Source organism: Oncorhynchus keta, chromosome 4 (genome assembly GCF_023373465.1).
Source record: "Oncorhynchus keta strain PuntledgeMale-10-30-2019 chromosome 4, Oket_V2, whole genome shotgun sequence".
Lineage (NCBI taxonomy): Eukaryota > Metazoa > Chordata > Actinopteri > Salmoniformes > Salmonidae > Oncorhynchus > Oncorhynchus keta.
The window spans coordinates 29,416,136-29,443,320 of NC_068424.1; the positions used below are offsets into that span (position 1 = coordinate 29,416,136).

Sequence of the window (27,185 nt, forward strand, 5' to 3'; positions counted from 1 at the left end):
GGATTTACCTGCAAAAAAAGCAGAGAACCATTCACATAGACCCAATACCTGTATTTTGATTACAGGGTCTGTGAAAATGCAGGAATCATGCCTTTTTTGTGTGTGTGGCTTTTTAAAAATTATTATTTTTATTTTTAACCCTTATTTAACTAGGCAAGACAGTTAAGAACAAATTCTTATTTACAATGACGGCCTATCCGGCCAAAGCCGGACGACGCTGGGCCAATTGTGCGCCGCCCTATGGGACTCCCAATCACGGCCGTTTGTGATACAGCCTTGATTCGAAACAGGGTGTCTCTTTTAATTTGACATGTTTTTAACCCGCTGCCCCTTTTAGATATACGAAAAGGCTGGAATAAAAGGCAGACATGGTCAATTAGTGGGATTTTGGTCTGTATATGAAAGGGATATAAACAGAGGGAATGTCAAAGATAGAATGCTGTGATAATGGTTGCTTGGTGGTATTTTAAAAAAACTTATTAAAGGTCAATTGAAATCACAATTAATCACTTCCAATGTTGTCATTTATTTCATAGCATATCGTGTCCATACACTTCTTTTGCACAGTTACAATTGTATCTGCTTTTTATTTTCTGAATCTTCATTTATTTGGAAGAAAAATCTGAAGATGGAAAGCATTATTCAACTAACCCTACTTAATATTGTAAATGGCGAGTGATGTAATGACATGGTTGTCGAATCTTCCCATTATGAAATTGACAGTTGAGCACAAGTGCTTTGTTAACCTTAGGCAGATTGAACACACACACACACACACACACACAACACACACACACACAGACACAAACTGACATGCTGATTGACACACACGGCTAGCTGTTAGCACCTGTCTGTTATCTCCTCTCCTCCAGACTCTCTCTTCCATTGTGCAACATGGACTAGCTACAAATTGAGATCTCAAATATAAAACAGGAGGGTATTAGATTTCTGTACAGAAAATCTAATGTACTAATATGTTACATGTGGAAATTCAAAAAGCCACTAGTAGACAGATGAATATTATTCTTGTAGTCAAATAAATGATTTTCTGTAGTCTTAAAGGAATTAAACCTACAAAGACCAATGGAAATGTACAGAGAAACAACTGGGTTATTCATTTTACCTTGTGTTTTACTACTCAATAAAAATCACAATCGCCAGGGGCATGTTCTCATTTATTTTGGTATATTTCAAAAGCAGGAAAGGGACATTTTAATCTTTTTGTATTTTTTTTTTGCATGTTGATTTGGGTGGAAACAAAAATATATGATGTACGGCAAAATAACATTTAACAACAATTTATACAGTACCACCTACTATTTCTATTAAAATAGCTATGAAGCTGTGAATTTAATATTAATAAATATCCTATATTTCTTTACAAAATGTATATTTCTTATATATCAGCAACAATACACATGCAATAACCATCAGAAATAGAAATATGTATTCCATATGTCCTAAGAAAATGTATGCAATATTGTCCACAACAGTCTATGTGTAGTAACCATAGAAATATCATTTCTAGAATATACTGTATGTGTATGGTAGTAACAGCAGCTCATAAGTAGAATTTAGCAACATGGCCAAACAGGTTTTCCTGGGTAATGGCTCAACCGTAAGCCTGAGCAGGGCCTGTCACATGTCATCTGCCTAATACTTTCTCGGCATCCTTCATCTGGTATCCATCATCCTCAAAATGCACAGGTGCCTTCAAAAATATCACCCTTCATTGCACTGTCAGTGAGGGAAAAAAGAGGACACCGTCCATTTAGGTTTTCAAAACTGGTGTATTACAAAAAAAATAGATATAACTTCAATCTGCCCGCATTTCTGCTTATAGGCATTTATCTCCTTTTCTCTCTAAATCCTGAAATTGCTTGAGAAAAAAAAAGAGAGAGAGAGAGGGGGGAGATACTTCTCCCGCCTCTCTCGTCCATTTCACAGAGTGGCGCGCAACTTTCTTTTTCTTCCCTTTTTTTTCTCCAGTGAAAATTGAAGAGGCTTTATGTCAAATAAGGCTAAAGTCAGCCTCTCCATATCAAGCAACGCAAGGCGCGAATATTACTGTGGCCATGATAAGACTGCCAGATAGAGTGGGAGAGGAGTGGAGGGAGAAGAGGGGAGGGAGAGAGAGGGGAGGAGGAGGAAAAACTGAAAAGGAAGTGACTCTACTCAATTATACTGCAAAATTGGTATGACTGAATATTTTTCATTCAGGTGACTGATAGTATCGGTGAAACTGCAATGCAGATAAATAAAGGAGCTTTCTGTCAAGAATAAACACCATTAATCATGAAGCCAGCTACCGCGCGACTGCCTGTCCAACGACTGCAGCCTGACGCCACAGAGAAAGTGTTCAAAAAGAAAGGGAGGAGGAGGAGGAAAGGGGAACCTGGCGAATCCACTAGAAAGTGGCAGGGAACTAGGGATGAGGGGAGGAAAGTGACTTGCCCGCCTTCCTCTCTTCATGCGCATTAATGACAGAAGTCACATAGAGATCATGTCTAGATGATCGGAACGGAAATGATCATTAGATGTTAATAGAATTAATAGTCCCACTTAATATTCGATCTAGGTTTAATATGACTATGATTCTATTTATTGTAAAGGACTAAATATAGTCTTATACTAAACAGGTTCATTGATCGGGGATTTTCAAATGGCTTATATGTGGTTTACAGACATGAATGAACTCATTAGAAAATGTATACTCAATACATCTATAAGATTTACAAATCAGAAATGTATTTAAAACAGAAAATACAAACATATTTTTTTATGCATGATTGACAACAAAATGATACTCCTTCCCTTACAGTAGGAAATGGTTTTAAAACATGAAACATCAGCCCAAAATAAATACAACCCTCAACACTTGAAAAGGAAAAATCGAAAGGAAAGCCTCAACATACATTAACAGTATTTTCCTGTAGCTCTTTATAAAAACTCCATGCACTATGCCTTTTGTCTTTCTTTTGTCATGGTGTGTGTGTGTGTGTGTGTGTGTGTGTGTGTGTGTGTGTGTGTGTGTGTGTGTGTGTGTGTGTGTGTGTGTGTGTGTGTGTGTGTGTGTGTGTGTGTGTGTGTGTGTGTGTGTGTGTGTGTGTGTATATATGTGTAGCAATGCCTCTTCCATTCTGGAGTAGAAGAGCAATCTGGAGGGAGGAGTGGAGATAAGACTGTGGTCTTTATGCTAAGCAGCGAGACGCTCCTCAATGTGCAGATTGGGCTCTCTGACAACAGTTTATGTAAATAACCAAACAACATAGCGTACACCTAAAGAACACAGAGAGAGAGAGAAGAGAGAGAGACAGGGAGAGACAGAGACAGAGAGAGACCGAGAGAGACAGAGAGAGACAGAGACAGAGACAGAGAGAGAGACAGGGAGAGACAGAGAGAGACAGGGAGAGACAGAGAGAGAGACAGAGAGAGACAGGGAGAGACAGAGAGAGACAGAGAGAGACAGAGAGAGACAGAGACAGAGAGAGACAGAGACAGAGAGAGAGAGAGACAGAGAGACAGAGAGAGACAGAGAGAGAGAGACAAGGAGAGAAGAGAGAGAGACAGAGAGAAAGAAGAGAGAGAGACAGAAGAGACAGAGAGAGAGACAGAGAGAGAAGAGAGAGAGACAGAGAGAGACAGGGAGAGACAGAGACAGAGAGAGACAGAGAGAGACAGGGAGAGACAGAGACAGAGAGAGACAGAGAGAGACAGGGAGAGACAGAGAGAGAGACAGAGAGAGACAGAGACAGAGAGACAGGGAGAGACAGAGAGACAGGGAGAGACAGAGAGAGACAGGGAGAGACAGAGAGAGAGACAGAGAGTGACAGGGAGAGACAGAGACAGAGAAAGAGAGGGAGAGACAGAGACAGAGAGAGACAGGGAGAGACAGAGACAGAGAGAGAGACAGAGAGAGAGACAGAGAGAGACAGAGAGAGACAGAGAGAGAGACAGAGAGTGACAGGGAGAGACAGAGACAGAGAGAGACAGGGAGAGACAGAGACAGAGAGAGACAGGGAGAGACAGAGACAGAGAAAGTCAGGGAGAGACAGAGAGAGAGACAGAGAGAGACAGGGAGAGACAGAGACAGAGAGAGACAGTGAGAGACAGAGACAGAGAGAGACAGGGAGAGACAGAGACAGAGACAGAGAGAGACAGGGAGAGACAGAGAGAGAGACAGAGAGAGACAGGGAGAGACAGAGAGAGAGACAGAGAGAGACAGGGAGAGACAGAGAGAGAGACAGAGAGTGACCAGACAGACAAACAGACAGACAGACAGACAGACAGACAGACAGACAGACAGACAGACAGACAGACAGACAGACAGACGAGAGAGGGAGGGAGAGAGCACAAAAATGTAGATAGGGAGGTGGAAAATGTACGATTCATGAAATATTCTAAACTATTTTTTGCATAGATAGTGGGGTAAAAGACAGCTCATGGGCCGTTAGTTGGAGTTCCACATGTTTGTGCCGCTTTTCAAAGTATTACATTTCAAATGTCCAAAAATGTTTCAGTATGTTGTTACTCAGATGGAATGATCATTCTCGGAATAGCATGAAAATCAATTACACCCTCTTTCTGGGTAGTTAACTATGGTTGTACTGCAGCTGACTACAGAGTGCTGATGTTGTACTGAAATGAATGGGACCTGCTTTTCCCCTGGTAGACTCACAGAATACCTTACAGTCCGTTTGGAGACCACAGCTGTACAAACACACTTCTGAATGCAATAACCACACAGACAGGAAGCAGCATACCCTTACATGCCCAACACACACACACACACACATAATACCAGGTTCACAAGTATATTCACCACTAACACCACAGTGCTTAGCAAAGTTTTGGGAAAAAGTTGTGTTTGACCAAACAAATTAACAACAGACTTTCAGCACGCTTATCGGGAAGGGCACTGAACATGCTTGGCACTGACAATAATTACTCATGATTGGCTGAAAAAAACTGATAGTAAGAATATTGTTGGAGCTGTTTTGTTACATTTCAGTGCAGCTTTTGATATCATTGAGCAAATCAAATCAAATTTCTCACATACCACAGGTGTCGAACTTACAGTGAAATGCTTACTTACAATCCCTCAACCAACAATGCAGTTTTAAGAAAAATATGTGTTAAGTAAAAAATAGCTAAGCACAAAATAAGAAAAAAAGTAAGAAGTAATTCAAGAGCACCAGTAAAATAACAATAGTGAGGTTATATACAGGGGGTACTGGTTAGTCCACGAAATTGAGGTAATATGTACATGTAGGTAGAGTTAAAGCGACTATGCATACATAATAAACAGAGAATAGTGCCAACGTAAAGGGGGGCAATGCAAATAGTCTGGTTAGACATTTGATTAGATGTTCTTGAGTCTTATGGCTTGGGGGTAGAAACTGTTGAGATGATTTTGGACCTAGACCTAGGTGGTCTAGAGTTTTTTTCCCCCTCTGGTTGCACATTCAACATGCTGGTAGAAATGATGTAAAACAAATGTAAGTTTCCCTGCATTAAAGTCCCAGGCCACTATTGCTTTAAAAACGTAGGAGTTATGGATTTGCATTCTCTGCCTTATCATTGCCTATCAAATAGAACACAGAGGGGTTTCTTTCATTGAAAACCTCTATTGCAAATTTGGTTGAGTGTGGTGTACCGCAGGGCAGGCGGCTAGGGCCATTATTATTTTCTGCATTTTATTAATTACCTTCCATTGACCTTGAATAAAGCCTGTGTCAATGTTCAGTGACGACTCAACAGTATACACATCAGCTACGACAGTAAAATAAATAACTTACACCCTTAACATAGACCTCCAGTCAGTTTTAGAATGGGTAACTAACTATAAGCATTTTTGGGAGGTCAAATCACTCGCTCAATGCTAAACCTAATTTAGAGCTACTATTAAATAATGTAGCGATTGAGCAAGTTGAAGAGACTGGACTGCTGGGTGTAACCCTAGATAGCAAGCTATCATGGTCAAAACATATAGACTCAATTGTTGCTAAAAATGGGAAGAGGTCTGTCCATGATAAGGCGTTGCTCTGCTTTCTTGACATCTCAGTCAACCAGATACTGTAGGTCCTACAGGCCCTAGTTTTGTCGCACCTGGGCTACTACCCAGTTGTGTGTTAATGTGCAGCAAAGAGAGACATCAGTAAATTGCAGTTGGTCCAGAATAGAGCAGCACGTATTGCACTTAGATTTACACGGGGGGGACTTGCATGTCAATCTCTCCTGGCTCAAAGTTGAAAAGCAGCTAGCACACAGTTCAGACACTCAGCGGTACAACACAAGACATGCAATCAGAGGTCTCTTCACAGTCCCAAGAGCCATGACTACATGAAACTCTCTGCCACCCCAGGTAACTCAAGCTAGCAGTAAAACCAGATTCAAAACCCAGATCAAAGAACAACTTACGAGACACAGCCATTTTTATATATTTTGTATTGTAATTTGCACTGTATTATGTATTGTATCATGTAAGTGGGTGGCCTTGCACGAGCCTTGGCTAGTGCGAGCCGGAATGGCTCAAAGGGCAGGAGCCATCTCCTTTTTCTGAGGAGTGAGGCAGAGACAGTAGATTATGTAGTGTTATGTAGTATTATGTTGTGTTAGGTACAGTATATTATGTCTATTACGCATGTTATTTGTTTTGTTTCCTGTTTGAACCCCCGGAAGATTAGCCCCTCCCTTGGCAGCTGCTAATTGGGGATCCCAATAAAATACGAAATACTAAACACAGAACATTGTGCCAAATCAGTATGTTTTCTATATTGTGACTTTCTGACATCATTACTATAAGACATCCAATGCCAGAGAGAATCCTCAGGAGAAAATACTAAGAAATGGGAAAAAGTTACAAATCATGTCACAACTAACTGCCATATTGGACTGTAGTGTCTGAGGGACCCACAGTTGAAAGGGCACATATCTAATATATTTTGCACCAGATTCATAATGTCTCGTTTGCCATGTCCAAGAAAATAACCAGTATTCATACAGTATGTTATCTGAGACAATGGCAGAACTAACATTAACATGACAATATGCAAACATTATCCGAGTGAATGCGAGTCTGTGGAGATACCTTAGTTTACACACTCCATTGTGTACTCAGGAGTAGATCATTTGAGCTCATTCCTAAGCAAATCACTATATCGCAACGACCGTGGCTACGCAAACAGCCATGAGTCAATTACTTATTCCCTAAGAGCATCTTGTTGTTTTAGTGGCCACATTCAAGCACAAGGGCCTCTAACTCCCAAGTAAACTCTCATGCAGATAATTGACTTGTAGTCGAATACCTCTGTTTGTTCCCGGCCCGTCTCCGGGTGACCGAGACCAGGCGCTGAGTCACAAGAGAGGGCCTTTTGTTTTGTGTTTGGCCGTCTTCGGTCCAATAATGCCCCATATGAAAGGAGCGGTCTCTTCTCTTTGGCCCCGGCCTCCCCCATGCAGCCCCCCATTAAGCCGGGCTGACACAATGGGAGCGGTGGTGGGGACGAGAGCTCCCATGGAGAGCTTGCTCTTCACTGGTCTGTGTGTTTATTTAAGCAGGAAGTGAGGAAGCATCTTCTCTAGAGGAAGAGTGGTGGAGGGGTGGATATTCGTCAATGGGACTGGATGTCAGCTGTTCCCAGGCCAGAGACACTAAGGGACACACATATTGATCTGACAGTAGTGTAGGAAAGGCCTGCTGATCCTAGATCAGCTGCACTGACTCAATGATTCAATAGTTATAAAAAGTGGTTGGTCAGAGCTCTGCTGGTCTCTAAGACTCCACAGTTTCCCATTTTAGACATGCAGGACTACAACCCCTTATTATGTGTCCTTACGTAATCAATGCCCTGCACCCACACGACGATGGCAACCCCTGACCCTCCATCTTTAATATTGAATGGCGGGTGCCTTCCCTGCAAGAATTTATAAAGTAAACAATTCTCCTAGCTCCTGCCTGTAATTGTACTCTCCCCTTCCTAATAGAGGCGGTGTGCAGCAGGAGAGAGAGAGGGGGGGGGGGGCACAAAGGACAGTTAATTTGTGATTTCCTCCGCTCATTTGAAGGCAAATTAAGTGTCAAGCAGCTAATACAGAGCATATTTCATTTTATGAGCTTTTAATTTAATTCTGTCGGCCTCATATCGCCCAGTGCTGTTAGCGTAGCCTAACGCTCCTTCGTTCCTCCCTCGTCTGCGGCACCAGGCCATAAATAAACATGTTTCAATTATACCCATCACAATAATAGGATAGGATTCTGTTCATTTGCGACGTCGGTTAGACGGCAGAACATATCATGGGAAAATGAGCCGGCGGTGGCAGCTTGTTTTTCTACCGGACACAGTCCTAGCGTTAGCGCTGTTAGCCTTAGCGCGGCAGCTAGCATTAGCGAGGCTGGATTGATTGTACCGCCGCAGGGCCAGGCCCACTGTAATTACCAGCTATAATGAGAGCCCTGCATGGGGAAGTAATGGCAATAATACTCTACTGTGTACTTAGCCATATCTTTAAGAGGGCTAATAACGATTCATTCTGCTCACTAAGGAGAGCTTGTCTTAAAACAATTCAATATTTCTCTCTGAAATCCCCCCACCTGTCCCCCTGGTCCCTGAAGGACCGTGCTTGTTCTCTCTGTGTGCAAGACCACTGACTACATTGTTGTGGGTGACTGGATCAGAATGCTCCTTTATAAGAAATTCTTAAAAACACTGTGCATGAGACCAAATCGCCAGATGTATGGTTCCAAAACAATACTGAGTACTGTTACAGTCAAAATCTGAAGCAAAACTACAGTAGCCTACATAACTGTGCCATCTGTAGATGGACTATACAGACGGTAAACTTAACCTCAATAGCGTGTAACACTGTTGCCTACTCTAAGTAATGACATTGTGAGCGGAGGACCGTAGGTTCCAATTTGAAAGGGACATGTGTAACTCGGTAATGTGTGTGTACCTAGCACCCAAGTCAATTTGAATAAGACCGTCCACTAAACAACTGACTTGTAATCATGAGAAATGGGGCCTTTCAGCGCGGCGTGTCGTGTTAAGCAGCAATACAAGTGGATGAACAGGCGGTAAAGTACAGCGACGACCACGCCTCCACTGACTGGTTGAGCAAACGAAGCGCGCCAGCCAGATAACTCCTGTCTGGACAGAGATCGAGTGACTGAACACGTTTGTTCGGTGCAGCGCAACTTCTCTTCTCTTCCCCCCCACCCCCCTAATTTAATTCAGTGGGTTCCATGTCTCCCACTTCCCCCTAACCTGTGCTCCAGGTCTCTCCAAAGCGCCTTTGACTGATAACAAGCACGACTGTTTGTTTGAGCCGTGTTGGCAGCGCGTGTTCTCCCCATTATCTCCACATAAGCTAAATGCTAAATTATATTTGGTATTTTGTTTGCGGTGACACAGGGCATCAATCATCCACTCTTTTTTATTTCCTCACCTCTCCCTCTCTCCTTACCTCAGGGAGAGAGGGAGAGGGGTTGAATGGGGGGGAGGCATAAAAAATTCATTACGCTTAGTGGCACATCGGCAAGGGAGAGATATGACTCCCGAGCACGAGGGAGGGTGAGGGTGGAGTGGGGGAGTTGATAATGATGAAGAATATGAAACATAATGCTGCCCCATCCAATTTGTCCCCGTCGCGCACTGATCGCTTCCTTCCTGTCTCTGGGTTAGAAACTAGCGCCGCAAGGGCAACAGAACATCCACTGCTAGTCCTCACTGTTCAGACAGAACAGAGGGAGAAAGCGGAAGAAGGAAAGACAGAGAAAGAGAGGGGAGAAGGAGGGAGAGTGAATGAGAGTGAGAAAGAGAGAGGCTAGTGTGTATGTGTGTGTGTGTGTGTGTGTGTGTGTGTGTGTGCGCGCACAGAAACTGAGGGAATCCCCTAGTACAGAGGACATTGATGTGTAGCTGCTGACCTAGCCAACCACGTCAGTGAAGCCTTAGGAGGATTATGGGAATGGGAGACTCAACCCATACATGTTCCTCTGCTTAATACACTTACTTATGTGTGATCATGTATGTGTGGTGGGGGGTGTATACATGGTACAGTGCATGCCAGAAAATGTGTGTGTGAAGGTGTGTATGTCAGTACAGTTATTTGTGTGTCAGTGAAGGTGTGCATGTCAGTAGAGTTACTCGTGTATCAGTGAAGGTGTGCATGTCAGGTTGAAAGTTGCATCGTCTCGTCTTGACAAGGCTTGATCACTGTGCTTATGAGAATCACACGCCCCGGGCTCTCGTCTCCATGTTTCTGACACGTGTTCATTTGCCTGTCTCTGACATGTGGATCATGTTGCTGCCAGACAGGGCCCGTGGCCTTTGATCTGGGGAGCACAGAGCATCTCTGAGGAGGATGCAACACTCCCAGAGAAAAACAGGAGAAACATATTTATATTGTCATTACCACTACTTTGAGTTGATACTGACACCAATGATATGATACTGATATCCAAAAGACTTCTCAGTAGGCCTAACAAACTCCTATGCATTATTTTCTGTTGAGAAGAAGTGTCTCGGTGTGTGTGTGTAGGTGTTTGTGTGTGTAGGTGTGTGTGTGTGTGTGTGTGTGTGTGTGTGTGTGTGTGTGTGTGTGTGTGTGTGTGTGTGTGTGTGTGTGTGTGTGTGTGTGTGTGTGTGTGTGTGTGTGTGTGTGTGTGTGTGTGTGTGTGTGTGTGGGTGTGTGTGTGTGTGTGTGTGTGTGTGTGTGTGTGTGTGTGTGTGTGTGTGTGTGTGTGTGTGTGTGTGTGTGTGTGTGTGTGTGTGTGTGTGCGTGTGTGTGTACAGTCTGTGACACTCACACGTGCAGCGGGGGAACAGGGGACGGCTCGTAGATGTAGCGTCCCTGGGCGTGTCTGTCATCGATGGGCACCGGCGGATGGAAGGCAGGAAAGAACTGTGGCGGGGCTGCATAGGGGTAAGAGAGAGAGAGAGAGAAAGACAAGGGGACAAATAGAGAAAAAAGAGCGTTAAACAGACCATCAGCTTTAAAGCACATATCTCTTTACCAACCATCGAATCATGGTTGCATGTATTGACTCAATGTGTTTTTATGGGCATTCCTAAGTAATGTGCTTCTTCAGCCGGTCTAAGGGCAGAGTAATGAAAAGCAGTGGTTGATGGCTATCTTTCAGGAGGCCCTGCCCAAATGAGACCTCATTAAAAACAACTGAACTAAAAAGCCTCACTGCCTTGGAATGTTCACTAGGAAGTCCACCTAAAACAACTCAGGGATATAACTCAAAATAAACCGAGACACAAATTAACTGCAAGGGGACGGCGCCATTTTTATTTTTCATGCTGTAAGGCTGATCAGGCATAAATACACTTTTTACACAAAGACTAACACTGAGGAACAACCACTGAGGGAATTGGGAGAAAAATGGAGGATGCGTTTGGAAGCAGGGAAATGATTCGTCACAACTGTCTGAAAGAAGTGGGAGGCTGTCTAATTCCTCATATAAAACATTAAAACATTTGCATAATATCAGCTCCCAAGCACTTGGCTATTTTTACCCTTGAGAGAGAAGCTGCTGAATTTTTTTCCAGAGCTGGAAACCACAACTACAGAAGTTCAAGTATCCTCACCTCAATTGCACCCTCTATCCCAGGGTTTCCCAAATGACCCCCGACCCCCCCACTCATTCAAGGGTTTTTATTTATTTGTACTATTTTCCACATTGAAGAATGATAGTGAAGACATCAGAATGATTAAATAACACATATGGAACCATGTAGTAACCAGAAAAGTGTTAAACAAATCAAAATATATTTTATATTTGAGATTCTTTGTTGACAGCTTTGCACAGTCTTGGCTTTCTCTCATCCAGCTTCATGACGGAGTCACCTGGAATGCATTTCGATTAACAGCTGTGCCTTCCTCAAAGTTAATTTGTGGAATTTCTTTCTTTCTTAATGCGTTTGAGACAATCAATTGTGTTGTGACAACGTAGGGGGGGTATAAATGGTACAAGACCAAGTCCATATTATGACAAGAACCACTCAAATAAGCAAAGAGAAACGACAGTCCATCATTACTTTAAGACATGTCAGTCAATACGGAAAATTTCAAGAACTGAAAGTTTCTTCAAGTGCAGTTGCAAAAACCATCAATCACTATGGTGAAACTGGCTCTCATGAGGACCGCCACAGGAATGGAAGACCCAGACTTACCTCTGCTGCAGAGGATACGTTCATTAACCTTTTGCGTGTAAGGGGCGGAATTTTCGTTTTTGGCTACAAAACGTACCCATTTGAAACTGCCTATTTCTCAGCCCCAGAAACTAGAATATGCATATAATTGTCAGATTAGGATAGAAAACACTCTAAAGTTTCCAAAAATGTAAAAATATTGTCTGTGAGTATGACAAAACTGATATTGCAGGCGAAAACCTGAGGACAATCCAATCAGGAAGTGCCTCTTATTTCGAAACCTCTCTGTTCCTATGCATGCCTATCCTCCATTTAAAGGGATATCAACCAGATTCCTTTTTCTATGGCTTCCCTAAGGTGTCAACAGTCTTCAGACATAGTTTCAGGCTTTTATTTTGAAAAATGAGCGTGACAGATCACATTGCGTAAGTGGATAGGTGGGGGCTCTCAGAGTGAGTAAAGCGGCCATTGTTTCTCCCGGTGTGATTGAAAAACCTACACACCCGGTTGATATATTATCGAATACATATTTTAAAAACAACCTGAGGATTGATTATAAAAAACGTTTGACATGTTTCTGTGGACATTATGGATATTATTTGGAATATACGTCTGCTTTGACCGCTCTTTCCTGTAGATTTCTGAATATAATGCGACAAACAAACAGAGGTATTTTGGGTATAAAAATTATCTTTATGGAACAAAAGGAACATTTGTTGTGTAACTGGGAGTCTCATGAGTGAAAACATCCGAAGATCATCAAAGGTAAACAATTAATTTGATTGCTTTTCTGATTTTCGTGACCTAGCTACTTAATGCTTAGTGTACATAATGTTTTTCTTTGCTATCGATAAACTTACACAAATGCTTGGGTTGCTTTCGCTGTAAAGCATAATTTCAAAATCTGAGACGACAGGTGGATTAACAAAAGGCTAAACTGTGTTTTGCAATATTGCACTTGTGATTTCATTAATATTTTTTTGTAATATTATTTGACTGTGGCGCTATGCTATTCAGCGGTTGCTGACAAAAATGATCCCGCTAACGGGATGGGTTGCGTCAAGAAGTTGAAGTTACCAGCCTCAGAAATTGCAGCCCAAATAAATGCTTCACAGAGTTCAAGTAACAGACACAACTCAACATCAACTGTTCAGAGGAGACTGCGTGAATCAGGACTTCGTGGTCAAATTGCTGCAAAGAAATCGCTACTAAAGGACACCAATAAGAAGAAGAGACTTGCTTGGGCCAAGAAACACGAGCAAAGGACATTAGACCGGTGGAAATTTGTCCTTTGGTTTGGAGTCCAAATGGGAGATTATTGGTTCCAACCGCTGTGTCTTTGTGAGATGCAGTGTGGGTGAACGGATGATCTCCGCATGTGTATTTCCCACCGTAAAGCATGGAGGAGGAGGTGTTATGGTATAGGGGTGCTTTGCTGGTGACACTGTGATTTATTTAGAATTCAAGGTACACTTAACCAGCATGGCTACCACAGCATTTTGCAGCATTACGCCTGCTCATCTGGTTTGGGCTTAATGAGACTATCATTTGTTTTTCAACAGGACAATGACCCAACGCATCTGCAGGCTGTGTAAGGGCTATTTTACCAAGAGGGGGAGTGATGTAGTGCTGCATCAGATGACCTGGCTTCCACAATCCACTGACCTCAACCAAATTGAGATGGTTTGGGATGAGTCGGACCGCAGAGCAAAGGAAAAGCAGCCAACAAAGTGCTCAGCATATGTGACCCGATTCAGGAAACTAGGTGTATGTCACAACTCATGAGTTCACAGGAGAGCCCTTTGAATGTAAAACTATTTTTTTTAACTAGCCATGATTGGCTGAGATAATTAGTGTGTTGGACATGCTGAGAGAGGAGTTCGGATTGGTCTGCCATATAGAAGGCTTCTGTCTATTTGAGCTCATCAGTCTGTGTTGGTAATCCTGTCAAACAAAGCTTTTTTATGTGTTGTGTAGTGGAGCTGCATAAGTGTTGCTCTCCACTTTCCGGAGGATCAAGTTTTAAAATCAGTGGAATTGGAGTACGATAGCTAAAGAGATGGAGAAAACACCTGTCACAGGATTACATCTTCAAACTAAGGGCAACCATGGTACGGCATTCCTGACAGGTCGACGTGTCCATCATGCATGATGATGTATACAGGTAAGATAGCTAGCAACATTTTCAGATATTACATGTTTCTATTTTGACAGAAAGTGGTTTCATTTCAAGCTTGAGTGTACTATTAGCTATCTAGCTAACATTCACTGGCTGGCTCCCTAGCTGACGTTATAATTTGTTTCCCAGAGCCGTTTGCTTTTCTAGTTAGAGCCTAATGTTAGCTAGCTAACATTGAACCTGGTTGGTTAGCTCCCAGCACTGTGGCATTGTTGGCACGGTTCATTGTTGTTTAACTAGATAACGTTAGCTGGCTGGCTCATTAGCTAACGATACGTGATGTGTGTACAACTCCCATTGAATATGGCCTGGTGTCAGTAAACGTCTGCAAAAAAAGAGTAATGCAATTGTTGCCAGCAGAGCTGATTGGGCTGTTTTCATGTTATTCAGAGGTAAACAAATCATCGTCAAGTGTGGGCTCCGACGCTGAAGGAGTGTAGACAAAAAAGAGCTCTTCACGAGATACCAAAACATTAAAAGGCCATTTTCTCAAAAGTGAGTTTACAAGTTGATCAACTTTCAAAGCAGAATTACTTTCCCATTGTTCCTCAAATGCACTGTATGATATACCATTTTGTAGCTCTGAGTGTCTACTTTTATCCAATGTAAAAAACACCATTTAAAATGTTGCTACGTAAGACCGAATCCAGGCATTGAGTCACATATGTGCAAACTCCTTCAAGACTGTTGGAAAAGCATTCCAGGTGAAGCTGGTTGAGAGAATGTGTGGCTATTTGAAGAATCTCAAATATAAAATGTATTTTGATTTGTTTAACACTTTTTTGGTTACTACATGATTCCACATTTCATAGTTTTGATGTCTTCACTATTATTCTACAATGTAGAAAATAGTAAAAAAAAAAATAAAGAAAAACCCTTGAATGAGTAGGTGTTTAAAGCATTTGACCGGTAGTGTATATTTTTGGGGGGATATAAAAGACTGTAAACACACCAGAAAATCATCTCCAAGTGATTTTAATTTTGGAAATCTGTTCCAAAGTATTCCCACACTTAATAAAGAGATACTGTGTATGTGATCGTATACAAATGTAAGCAAGGTTTGAAACGATTATGTTTTAGTCAAATATTATATCTGTTTGTACTTCTTGCAGCCAATTTGCAGTCGACAAATGATTCGTAATTATGTTTCCAACCCCCTGACCATCCGCTCGAGAAGATATCGGCTCTCCGCTGAATCGAGTTGATGATCCCTGCTCTATCCTCTGGTATATAATCCCCGGAGCTCGCGCTGGAATGTTGTGTTTTGAACACATCGTACTGTAAATCCATTGTAAGACAAGTTCAAACATGGGCTATGTCTATGTGAGTGCATCTTGCCCATACTACCCGAGGGGCTACTTGAAACCCTACCCTTTTAAAAGTGGAAGGGATTCAATTACACACGCACATACACTACCATTCAAAAGTTTGGGGTCACTTAGAAATGGCCTTGTTTTTGAAAGAAAAGCACTTTTTTTTTTGTACAATAAAATAACATCAAATTGATCAGAAATACAGTGTAGACATTGTTAATGTTGTAAATGACTATAGTAGCTGGAAATGGCTGGTTTTTAATGGAATATATGCAAAGGCAAATTATCAGCAAAAATCACTCCTGTGATCCAATGGCACGTTGTGTTAGCTAATCCAAGTTCAGGGGCTAATTGATCATTAGAAAACCCTTTTGCATTTATGTTACCACTGCTGAAAACTGTTGTGCCAATTAAAGAAGCAATAAAACTGGCCTTCTTTAGACTAGTTGAGTATCTGGAGCAATGATCAATTTTATTTTATGTTATTTTAATGGATATGTGCGTTTTCTGTCAAAAACAAGGACATTTCTAAGTGACCCCAAACTTTTGAATGTTAGTGTACATGAACACAGAAACACACACACACACACACACACACACACACACACACACAAACATACACACGAGTCACATCACAATAGAAAAGCCTGTCTGCAGACCTGTAGACAGTGAGTCTTTATCTGTGAGCAGGCGCCTGAACTGGCAGAACACAGTCAAACAGCGAGGGGAGGAGGGGGCTTCGTGATAGGATGTGTTTTTAGTGTGTAAACATCTGGCGCCCGTGTGCCAGCAGGAGGATGGGCAGGCAGCCAGGGGAGTGGTGCCCAACAGCTGGATCTAGTTGTGCCCCCTGGTCAATGCCAAACACAGGGCCCACAACGCTGGGCAACAACATCGAGAGGTTTATCCCCCCTGACTTGCTGTTCTACCTCAAAAATCACTGCTTTGACACCCTCTACCCTTAACAATCACTACTTAAACACCACCTCAACACACACTACCTCAACACTCCTTATTAATACATGACTTACAGCTTGGCTACCTGCTCTGCCCCTGATCAAGCAACAGGCACAACTCAGACAGGCCTCGTTTAGTGGAACTGCAGGGCTTGCATGTCTTAAAAGAGAAGTGTGTTGAGTTGCATTACGTTTCATGTAAGCAGACAGCCATAAATCAGATGCATCCCGGTGAATAGATTAGGAATGTTTTCTATGATTGCACACCAGTTATAATAATAAATAATGGCTTGCATTGTAAAGCAAGATAGAGTGTATAGTGGTCTTAACATGTCTTATCATGGCAACGGATCACGAGGCTCAAAACACATGCTATGGAACAAGTCTGTAATAGTCCCCCCCAAAAAAAGTTCCACTGTATTACGCAAATGTGAAAAATCCTTTGAAATGAACTTGTTTTTGTAAGAAAGACAAGAAAGCAAAGAGACGTGCTAGCTAAATACCTACTGTAGCAGCTCTCTGGCACTGTGTTTGACCTCTGAGTATCTGTCTCTTTGATAGCTTCCTTCTGATGACTCATGTTTGGCCTGGTCTTCTCTGAACGAGAGGAGGTAAAAGGGTGGAATCTGCTATCACCTGTGTTTACCTAACAACTCTTAGCTCCGATACACTAAGCAGTATAGGTTGGCTAGGGTCTCTAAGCCATATCCTTGACCGCTCATGTCAAACCCTGGGCTGTAACTTCAACCCGTGAGTCAGGAGAGAGGTCTATGGAGGGTCTATAGATATTTTCGGACTGCAGAACCTCTCCAGACTGAATGCGTGCTACAGCTCCTCTTACACCACCTCCCTTCTCACCTCCCCCATCCTCCCTCACCTCCTCCCTCACCTCCCCCATCCTCCCTCATCTCCTCCCTCACCTCCTCCTTCACTACATCCGCCGCTCTACTCTAGATTACCCAGATCCCCCCTCTGTTTATCCCTCTGGAGCGGCTCACTCAACACACCCCTGTCCCCCCTGCTTCTCCCCCCTCATCGGTCTCCTCTCCTCCCGCCCTCCCTTCTGGTGTCAGCCCACAGTCCTCCTTCGCCTCAGCAGTCAGCAGTCGATTAGGGCAGCTGGTTTATTTGAATCCCTGTCTGAAGTTTACTTTAGCAGGGCCTCTATCTAAATAAGCTCTGCCACCTCTTTTACCCCATGCCACACTACCTCCATTAGGCAGGCTAACAGCCTTGTGTGCCACTTGAGGGAATGTATGCAGTGCCGAGAACAAGGGAAAAGATAGATAGAGAGAGAGAGAGAGAGAGAGAGAGAGAGAGAGAGAGAGAGAGAGAGAGAGAGAGAGAGAGAGAGGGAGGGAGGGAGAGAGAGAGAGAGAGAGAGGGAGGGAGAGAGAGAGAGATAGAGCCCGGGAGAGAGAGAGAGAGAGAGAGAGAGAGAGAGAGAGAGAGAGAGAGAGAGAGAGAGAGAGAGAGAGAGAGAGAGAGAGAGAGAGAGAGAGAGAGAGAGTGCGCTCCATCCCACAATCCATCACCACTGTCTCCTGTGGGGACTACTTTGTTGACTCTGGGAGTAAATTGCCCCTGCTCTTCTGGATATTCACTGCATGTATTCCGGGGTTCTCTTTAGAATACAGACACAGCTGGGAGAGTTAATGCGCGTGTCACAGCTTTGAGCGTCCCCACCGCTGCTGCCACAACACCACTGTATGGACTAGCATTCCATAGGAGAGAGTGTAATGTGTGTGCATTTGCCCCAACTGCACAGAGGTCCTATAACCGCCCATGGCAATGTGACTATGATTAAGTAAACCATTATAGGGTAAAGCAGAACTCTGCATCCAAAATGGCACCTTATTCCCTTATTTAGTGCACTCGTTTTTTGCCCGGGGCACATAGGGTGGTCAGAAGTAGTGCACCATATAGGGACAAGTGTGCCATTTGAGACGCATCCTGTACTTTACCAACCAAATACAGTACGTCCCTAACAGGCTGAAATCCTCAGAAATAATGGGCACAGTCTGGCAACTTTTGCTTTGGGGGAAAGGAAATGATCAAAATGTATCAATTTGAGTACATTTCCAAAACCGCAACTCAACAGCAATTCATCACTAACCAGTACCAAATAAGTCTCACATTCTTTTGAAGTATTTTAATGACCCTGAATAACTTTGCATAAGAGCAGTATTAATTTTTCGTTTCATATTTTTTTTAGGGACGGAACTCATTAAGACGTGATTACAAATGGGTGTGTAATGAAAGGACAATTAGTTGGCGACTTTGACCAGACTCATTAGTTGTAATTCTAACACAAACACACTGTTACCGAGGACCAAAAGCCTACTGCTTCCCCTTCGTTAAGAAGAGGATGATAATTACTTTGTCTTTTATTGGACACATAAAAGGGTTTTTAAAGAGGAGGGGGATTGAGAGAATAAAGCCTAAAGCAGATCATTCTAGTGGTTTCTTATTAGCTCATGTATTCCCTCAATGTAAGGTCTAGTAAGGTCTAGAGTATGGCTATAGTTTGTGTGTTGCCGGCGCTTGAAAATAATCTGAGGAGTCAACCATACTCTCACCGAATTTGAACCGCAATTTCACGTAAACAATGTCCCCCGTGTTACCTCTTCAGAAGGTTGACGACTAGTCATAAGGGGAGATTCCTCCTGTCCCGTACTGACTGCTCCCGGCTCTCCTCCAGCGCTGTGCCTGCGTCCCGAATGGCGCCCCTTGAGTCGCGCCCCCCAAACGGCTCCCTATTCCCGACACAGTGCACTACTTTTGACCAAGGCACTAAATAGGGAAAAGGGAGCCCATTGGGACGCGCGCGCACTGTGTCATCCGCAGCCTGACACTGAGGAAGAACAGTCATCCAGAACCCACCGAGTCTCCTCCGCTCCTCTATGCTCTGGTGCAAAAGCACAAAGACGCACTGACAGATTGTCATAACCGACTGAAGCGGAGTGAGAAAAGGGGCTGCTGCCGGGGCTTGCTCTGCTCCACAGGTTTGTGAATGGGTAATGTGGAACATATGACAGCGGCGCTGGGGCCTGCAGCACTGCCAGGTTTCATTACGGCACTTCTCTCCTCGCTCATGATCTCAACACTCAGGCACGCCGCCTTCACCGCTGCCCGGAGCCAGATGATGACTGACGAGCGAGTGGGAGAGCGCTGGCTTCGTTGAGAGATGCTCGCTGAGTGCGCGTAGGACCGACTACGAGTCACGGCATGTGGACGTGAATGAGTGAGCGCGTGTACGCCTACGCGACGTTCGGTTCACAAGACCCCCTCTGCGGCCCCTACAATCCCCTCACCTTCTCTCAACTCCACAAACTGTGCGACGCCGACCCTTCCCTCCCAAAACACCTCCACGTGATCGAGGATCACACCAGCACACCTGTGTCTCTGTTCGGCTACAACTGTTCACATGAAGGGAACCCCATGCGGACTGTGTCAACATGGCGAGGAGTGTGTGTGATGTCGGAGGTTGTTATTTGGGATGGAGGGCTGCGGAACGTCCCCATCGCCTCCAGATCAATCCCTCGCCCCCTGCACCACTGCTCTAGTTGTTTGCTTGTGTTTGCTTCCACTGAGACCTCAAGCTGTTTTCAACATGTAAATAACACATTCCCGGGGACTGTTCGGCTCAGCTCAGTGGGAGTTCCTGTTGACTTTTGGAGCGTTTTGCTGAATTACTGTCCCAGATTGTTGCACGTCTAATGGGCTAATTACCGCTGTATAAATTAGCCTAATGCTCTCGCTGTGCTGAGGCTCTCTGCAGTACTGTGCGAGGTGTGTGAGCGGCCTAGACTCAGCAAAACAGCTAGTGTGCGTGTGGGTGTGTTTTCGTGGGTGTGCGTGTGTGTTTGACTGGGGAGAAAACAGATCCTTTACTCAGCAAAGATTAACTGTGAGAGAGAAGACAAGGCAAGAGGGTAGAGGTTAAATAAAAGAAGTGTGTTTAAAGTGTTGGCTTGCCAATCTCTCTGCCATTCATCATCGAGAGAAACGTTGGCAGATTGCACTTTCTCCTTTCCCAGTAAATCAATACACTTCTCTTCTTCCGCTCTCGTTACCTCCTTTTTCTCTCGCTGTCTCAAAGAAGCAAAGAACGTTCTAGTTTACACTGCATAAGTCACTCTGTGCAGGGTCTTTTGGTGTGGTGCCTATGTATTGCTGACAGTTCCTTACATACTGGGGCATATAGTGTAGATGTTTTTAAACCAATCAGGAAGCAGGATAGAGATGAGGGTTGAGATTAGGCAGTGAATATGTTTGGTCAAAGCAATTTACCCTCCCTTATTCCCCTTACCCCCATACTCCTTTACCCCCTACCCCCGTACTCCTCTTACCCCATACCGCCTACCCCCGTACTCCTCTTACCCCCTACCCCCGTACTCCTGTTACCCCACCCCAAATAGCATAATGGAAGTCCTGCATCGGCAAGACATTTACCAAGTGGAGTCAATCTTAACAAATTGCGCTCCCAGTGAGAGCCCTCGCTTTGTCTCAGAATGGAGCTACACATGTACCACTGTACCACTCTCCGCAAACTGTACCCCTACACCAGCTCCCCTGACATACCTTCCTTCCTTCCCTCCCTCCCTCCCTCCCTCCCTCCCTCCCTCCCTCCCTCCCTCCCCCTCCCTCCCTCCCTCCCTCCCTCCCTCCCTCCATGCCAGCACAGAGCAGCTGAGTAGAAGTTGAGGCTATTTTGTGGAGTCCTCTGCAGAGAGCCAATCTATCTACTGCATTTGGTGAATTCCTACAGATCGGCCTAAACTGCGGGGGGGGGGGGTAGAACAAAGCGCATTGCGTCGGTTCGCCCTCCTCTTTCTCCTCCTCCCCCTTTTCCTCCCTTTCCTTCCCCACCCTCCTCCTTCTCCCCCTTCCCCTCCCTTTCCTTCCCCACCCTCCTCCTTCTCCCCCTTCCCAGCCGGGTAGAGATTTACACTGCACTAAACTCCTGTCTCTCTCTCTCTCTCTGCCTCTCTCTCTCTCTCTCACTCCCATCTCCATCTCTCCCATCTCTCTCCCGCTTTCTCTCTCTGCTTAGTGCCTGGTCCCCCGAGCAGCCAGTCCAAACAATGATACATCTCGCGGTGGAAAGGAAATGACTTAAACCTCAGGTTAACTCAACAGGCCCATGCTATACGCATATTTGTGTTTTATTCCCATGTGATTTATGGTGGTTCGAGACTATCCTATTTTCAGATCTGTGTTGTTTTTAAGGCCCATGTTTAAGTATTTAACCCCAGTGAGTAAATAAAGAGGAACATTTTGTGCCAGGCCATTCACTAAAGATGTATTTTAAGCATGGCTAATGCATGGTGTATACAGTATATAGCACCATACAGTATATGATTAAATAAAGTCACCCACAGCCTACCTGTACAAATGAATCAACAAAACTCTTTGAGTGTCCTTAATGTCATGAATTTTACTTGTGATTTCAACTTGAATGTGTTATTGTGTGTGTATGGTAATATCCATGTGGATATCAGCAAACACTTGAAATAAGATAAGACAAGATGTCATTTTTTGTCTATTAGTGTAGAGAGATTAACCAATATTTTGTAAATAACTTATTGACCAACATTGGTTTAATGATTTGAATTCCATTTCGGTTGGGTTATGGCTTATGTGCTTCTCTCTCTCTCTCTCTCTCTCTCTCTCTCTCTCTCTCTCTCTCTCTCTCTCTCTCTCTCTCTCTCTCTCTCTCTCTCTCTCTCTCTCTCTCTCTCTCTCTCTCTCTCTCTCTCTCTCTCTCTCTCTCTCTCTCTCTCTCTCTCGTTTTACTTTGTAAGACAATATTTGGAATTTGATCTAATATTTTGGTAGCCTACCGCTGAAAGATTATTAGAGTCTTCTCTTTTCAGCAGGAGACATTTGCTTTCCAACCTGTGTTTTCCCGCGATTGTAAACTATTTGAAATATTGCGAAAGGCCCGTTTTGTCTGCATGCTGTTTGTTCACTGACATATTTGCTGTGCGTTCCCGACTGCAGGCCTTGCCTTGTTATTGGGTTACACACAACAGCTAGGCTATTTTTAAAAGAAGCTATTTCTCCTCTTTCTCATGGTGTCGTAGGCTATTCTGAATGATTTCATTTCTTTCTGAACAGACAGCAGTAACTCCCGAGTGGCGCAGCGGACCAAGGCACAGTGCTAGAGGCGTCACTACAGACCCTGGTTAAATTCCAAGCTGTATCACAACCAGCCGTGATTGGGAGTCCCATAGGGCGGCGCACAATTGGCCCAACTTTGGGTTTGGTCGGGATAGGCCGTCATTGTAAATAAGAACTTGTTAACTGATTTGCCTAGTTAAATAAATGTTAAATATATTTTTTTTAAATAAAAACTCGAACTTTGGCAAATGTATTGACATTTATCAGACGTGCTGCAGCTCCTCCAGAAGTGTTTGCGTGGCTCTATAAGGAAAGGAAGTGCAGTGCTGGAGAAATGAGAGTTTGCAGGGGGGTTGTGTTTTGATTGTGTTTATTCAAATTTTTACATTGCAAAAAGTGACATTTATATTTAATGCCACAAGAGATAACGAATCCGGCCAAATAGGTTCCAGAAGGAAACAGTCCAAAACGGAGCCGGATCCTGTCCTGGCTCCTGCCTATAGCCCCCCATATCTCCACAGTGCAGCTCCACCGTGGGCCCCACGGCAGGTCATATTGGGGCTGACCCAGCATGACAGCGTGTATAAGAGTAACCCTGCCTGACTCTGTGAGAGTCAGTGACTGTGAGGCTAATAACACACAGACCTGGTACGGCAGGGGAAAGAGGCACCTCAATTGTAACCCACGCAGAGTGAGGCTAGCTAGTGAGCAGGGTTGGGATTCAGCAAGGCATTGGTCAGCGTGACTGGTCACTGTGGCCCGGGGGCATTCAAGTTGATATCCACATGTGTTATGAAAGAACAGACAGCATAGGAAATAGCGTAAGTGGCAAATAAAATAAACGAGTAACTAAACTATACTTTTATCTATTCCTCTCATTAGTTCTGTAAATGTGTTGATTTGTTGTTCGCTCGGACAGAATTCTTCATTTATTACACGTGATAATTAGGATTCAGGATTCAAGAATGTAATACTTTAGGCCCATAAAAAAAATAAACAAAAGCTGATAGGAATTTGATTTAGTGCATCTCGTTAATGTAGTGCACCTGCATGTTGCAGACACAGTCTACATATTTAAAATTATGAGTGTCTACTCTCTTAGACAAAAGGGTTCCAAGAGGGTTCTTCGGCTGTCCCCACAGGAAAATCCTTTATTTCATGTTTTTATTTATTTCTCCTATGGGGACAGCACCTTTTTTGGTCACACCACGCGGTGTAGAGCAGAGAGAAACCCAGGGCCGTGTCCCAAATGGCACCATATTCCCTATTTAGTTTACTACTTTTGACCAGGGCTCTGGTCATAAGTAGGGCCCTATTTAGTCGATAGAGTACCATTTGGGACGCAACCCCAGTGTCACAGCAATCAGACAAATGACTGTCGGGTCTCAGGAGCAGACAGGGGTCGTCACCTCCGGCCAATTACAGCCCCCGCTCTCCCTCGACCGCACAGCATCACTCCCTCTGTAACTCTCTGACTCTCTTCATTTCTCCCTCTCACACGCACTCTTCGGTCATTCTCTGTCTCTCTCCCCATAGGCCGACATCTCTGTCTCTCTTACCTTCTCTGTCGCTCATATTTTCCTCTTCCTCTCTCTCTCTCCCCCTTCTCTCTTTGTCTCTTACTCAAAGCAGGGCCTGATCTCTCCTGTCTCCCTCCTCCCAAAAACAAGGATAACTTGTAATCCATTTACTCCACCCCTGTCAACAAATTCCCCCCAAAATAATCCTAAAAGACTTACAACCAGAGCTAGGTACTATCAAGGGAACGGAGGGCGAGAGAGAGGAGCGAGAGCACACATGGGGCAGGGAAGGAGTGATAGCACTGAGAGAAAAGAAAAGGAGAGCAGAACATACAGTACTGTACACAGGGGAAAGAGGACGGGGTAGAAGAGAGGAGAGAGGAGTAGAACTTGGTGTCACAGTGATTTTCTTTTTTTTGTCTTTTGTCACGCAGGTGGCGCCTCTGGGGGTCCCTATGGCCTCGGTGGCTGTGGCTGACAGACAAACGGGGCACCGTGTAAAACCTTAAAGAGGATTAACCCTGCCGGAGTGATTTAATGAGACCTGAACGTGGCGGGCACCGGAGAGCCCCGCTGATTGAACCGGGCCAGAGAGGCAGAGAGTCTGGCTCCCAGCGGCCCAACAGGCCCCAGCCGCACCGCTCAGCCTGCTCACACTGAGTCACATCAAAGCTGCCCCGGCTGGGGGAGTCGAGCTGAGGAGGGGGGGGAGAGAGACGAGGAAAGAGAGGGGGGCTGGACGGAGGAATCCCTTATCTCCTCCTGAGAGGATGCTGCTCTGCAGAGCGAGATTGTCTGGAGCTGCCACCTGTCCCAGCCATCTTTGAAGGCAACACTAAGCCTATGATGGGCCTGACCTCCTCGAGCTCCCATTCTTTTATGTCTCTCTTCATTTTCTGCTTTGTTACACCCCCCCCCCCTACTCCTCTCTCCTTCTCCAGTCTCACTCTCTTCTCACTGGCACTTCTTCTCACAGCCGTTTTTGCACTTCCATCTCTCTATCTGACTCTCTCTCTCCGTCTCTCTCTCTTTCTTCCTCTCTCCTGTCCTCCTCCTCTCTCTCGTCTCGCTCTTCTGTAAGTCTCTCCCCTGTGGTACAGACAAGAGGATGTACTGTCGTCGACTTATTTGCTCCAGCCTCAACAGAGGTAACAGAGCTGAGAGGAAACATGTTAATTACCCAGCATGCCTCAGCCCTCTCCTCCTGTAGAACAATAGGTGCAGTCCGTCCTCGGGAGAGATGGAGAGATGAAAGCGAGGGAGGGAGGGAAGCGTCAGGGGGGTTGAAGGGATAAAGGTGCTAATCTTGTAGCTAACGCTATGAGAAAAGGGACACGAATCGCTGCTCTACAAGACCGGCGGTGAGATTTGCATAGAGTGAACAAACATATAGGCGGTCGCGAATTGAGTGTGACTCTCCCACTCCACACCGAGTGATTATCCCACTGCTGCCACTTCAGGAGGGAGAGAAAAGGAAGGCACAAGATGTCATGGTTTAAAAACCAGCAGGAGGAGGAAGCGAAAGACCCATGAGCCTCTATGTTGTCCATACATGCGCTCACGTCTTTATGGTCTCTGTGGTTGAATGGGCGTTATTGTTGTTTCTGGTGGTGTTAGTGCTGGTGTTGGTGGCGGCGTATCCTTACGGACAGTCCGAAAAACAAGTCTTCGTTTTTAAGCCTTCGCTACTTCAAAGCACGCCTATTGTTTTGGACATGTGATGCCTCTGTGTGTCTACCGACCGATTAGCCATTCCTCAATCGACGCCGGGGTCCAAAACACAGACAGATGTTGCAAGAATGATATCAGGAAATGCTGAATATTCATTTCTTAAATATTTGTTATTTATTTTCCAGCCACTCCAAATTAATCTTGGCATTGTTAAAAATGCAATTTTACGCACGTTCTTGGGCTCTGAGATACTAAGAGAAACCACAAGAAAGTCTGACCTTCACTCAGAGCGAACGTGGCGTTCCTTAACTACTTCAAACTTTGCCTAACTCCTTCATTCATCAAACGGCCTACAAGCGGCACATGCATGCGAGAATATGGCCTATCTTACACTGTGAGATTTCTCTAATAAGCTGTATAAAAGAGGATCACGGACGATTATCCCCGGTGTGTTGGACTGCGGGGCTAATTCAAGAGCTGCCCGGCCATGGTTCTCTTTCTTGATGAAAGGTGGTGGATTGAAGAGACTCCTTTCCATCGCCTGCAGGGCGCCCCCGGGCTCCCCCCGGTTCCTCTCACCCCCCCCTTCTTGCCCCCCTGTGCCCCACTAGGGGGTTTCACCAGGACCGCCCGCCGCTCCAGAAGCCAATATTGAAACAATCACAAAGACTTGCCCTCGATCACCCTTGAAACGGGCACGTGTCCCCCCTCCGTGCTCCTCTGTAGTCTAATGTCTGTGGGGAGGAGAGCTTGAACCTGTGTCGCCAACACTCGTGATGTGGAACCCAGAAAGTTGGCCTCTTTGAATGGGTTGTCAGAGAAAAAATGATTATAAATGACTTTTTCCATCTTTTTCCATTACTTTTTTTCTGTGCCAGGAAAGCTTTCCTATAGTTCCTCTATGGCCTATATGTGTGACTCTGAATCAGAGAGTGCAGTAATGCAGTCATTAACTGTACAGAGCCTGGTCCATTGTGGTGCAGCTCACGTTGGGGTTTTGTGACAGCCAACTCATTCACTTCAGTGGTCAGCTGCTGTGGTTGAATATTGAGGCTGACATGGGCGAGTCTTCGTCTCGCCTCGCCGTGCTACGGACCTGTAGACCTGAAATATCCTCTGCAAAGCAGCCATGGAGGTTAACCTAACCCCTGTCTGGTGCTGGAGATCACCAGACCACCACCCACCCTCACTGCATAAACCCTGGGTCTGGTTGAGTGCTGGCTGCGCTCTCCTTCCCTTCTCCCAGTGCTCTGGGTCTT

General features: G+C 44.6%; 1 protein-coding gene across 1 annotated transcript in view; it reads right to left on the minus strand.

The window, feature by feature from the left end:
* The window catches only part of LOC118372833 (transcriptional activator GLI3-like), a 138,545-nt gene that overhangs the window by 51,477 nt on the left and 59,883 nt on the right, over positions 1–27,185 (minus strand). The window contains exon 4 of the mRNA XM_052505248.1: positions 10,811–10,916. Within this exon, the coding sequence (XP_052361208.1) occupies positions 10,811–10,916 (106 nt within the window). The remainder of the gene's footprint in view (positions 1–10,810; positions 10,917–27,185) is intronic.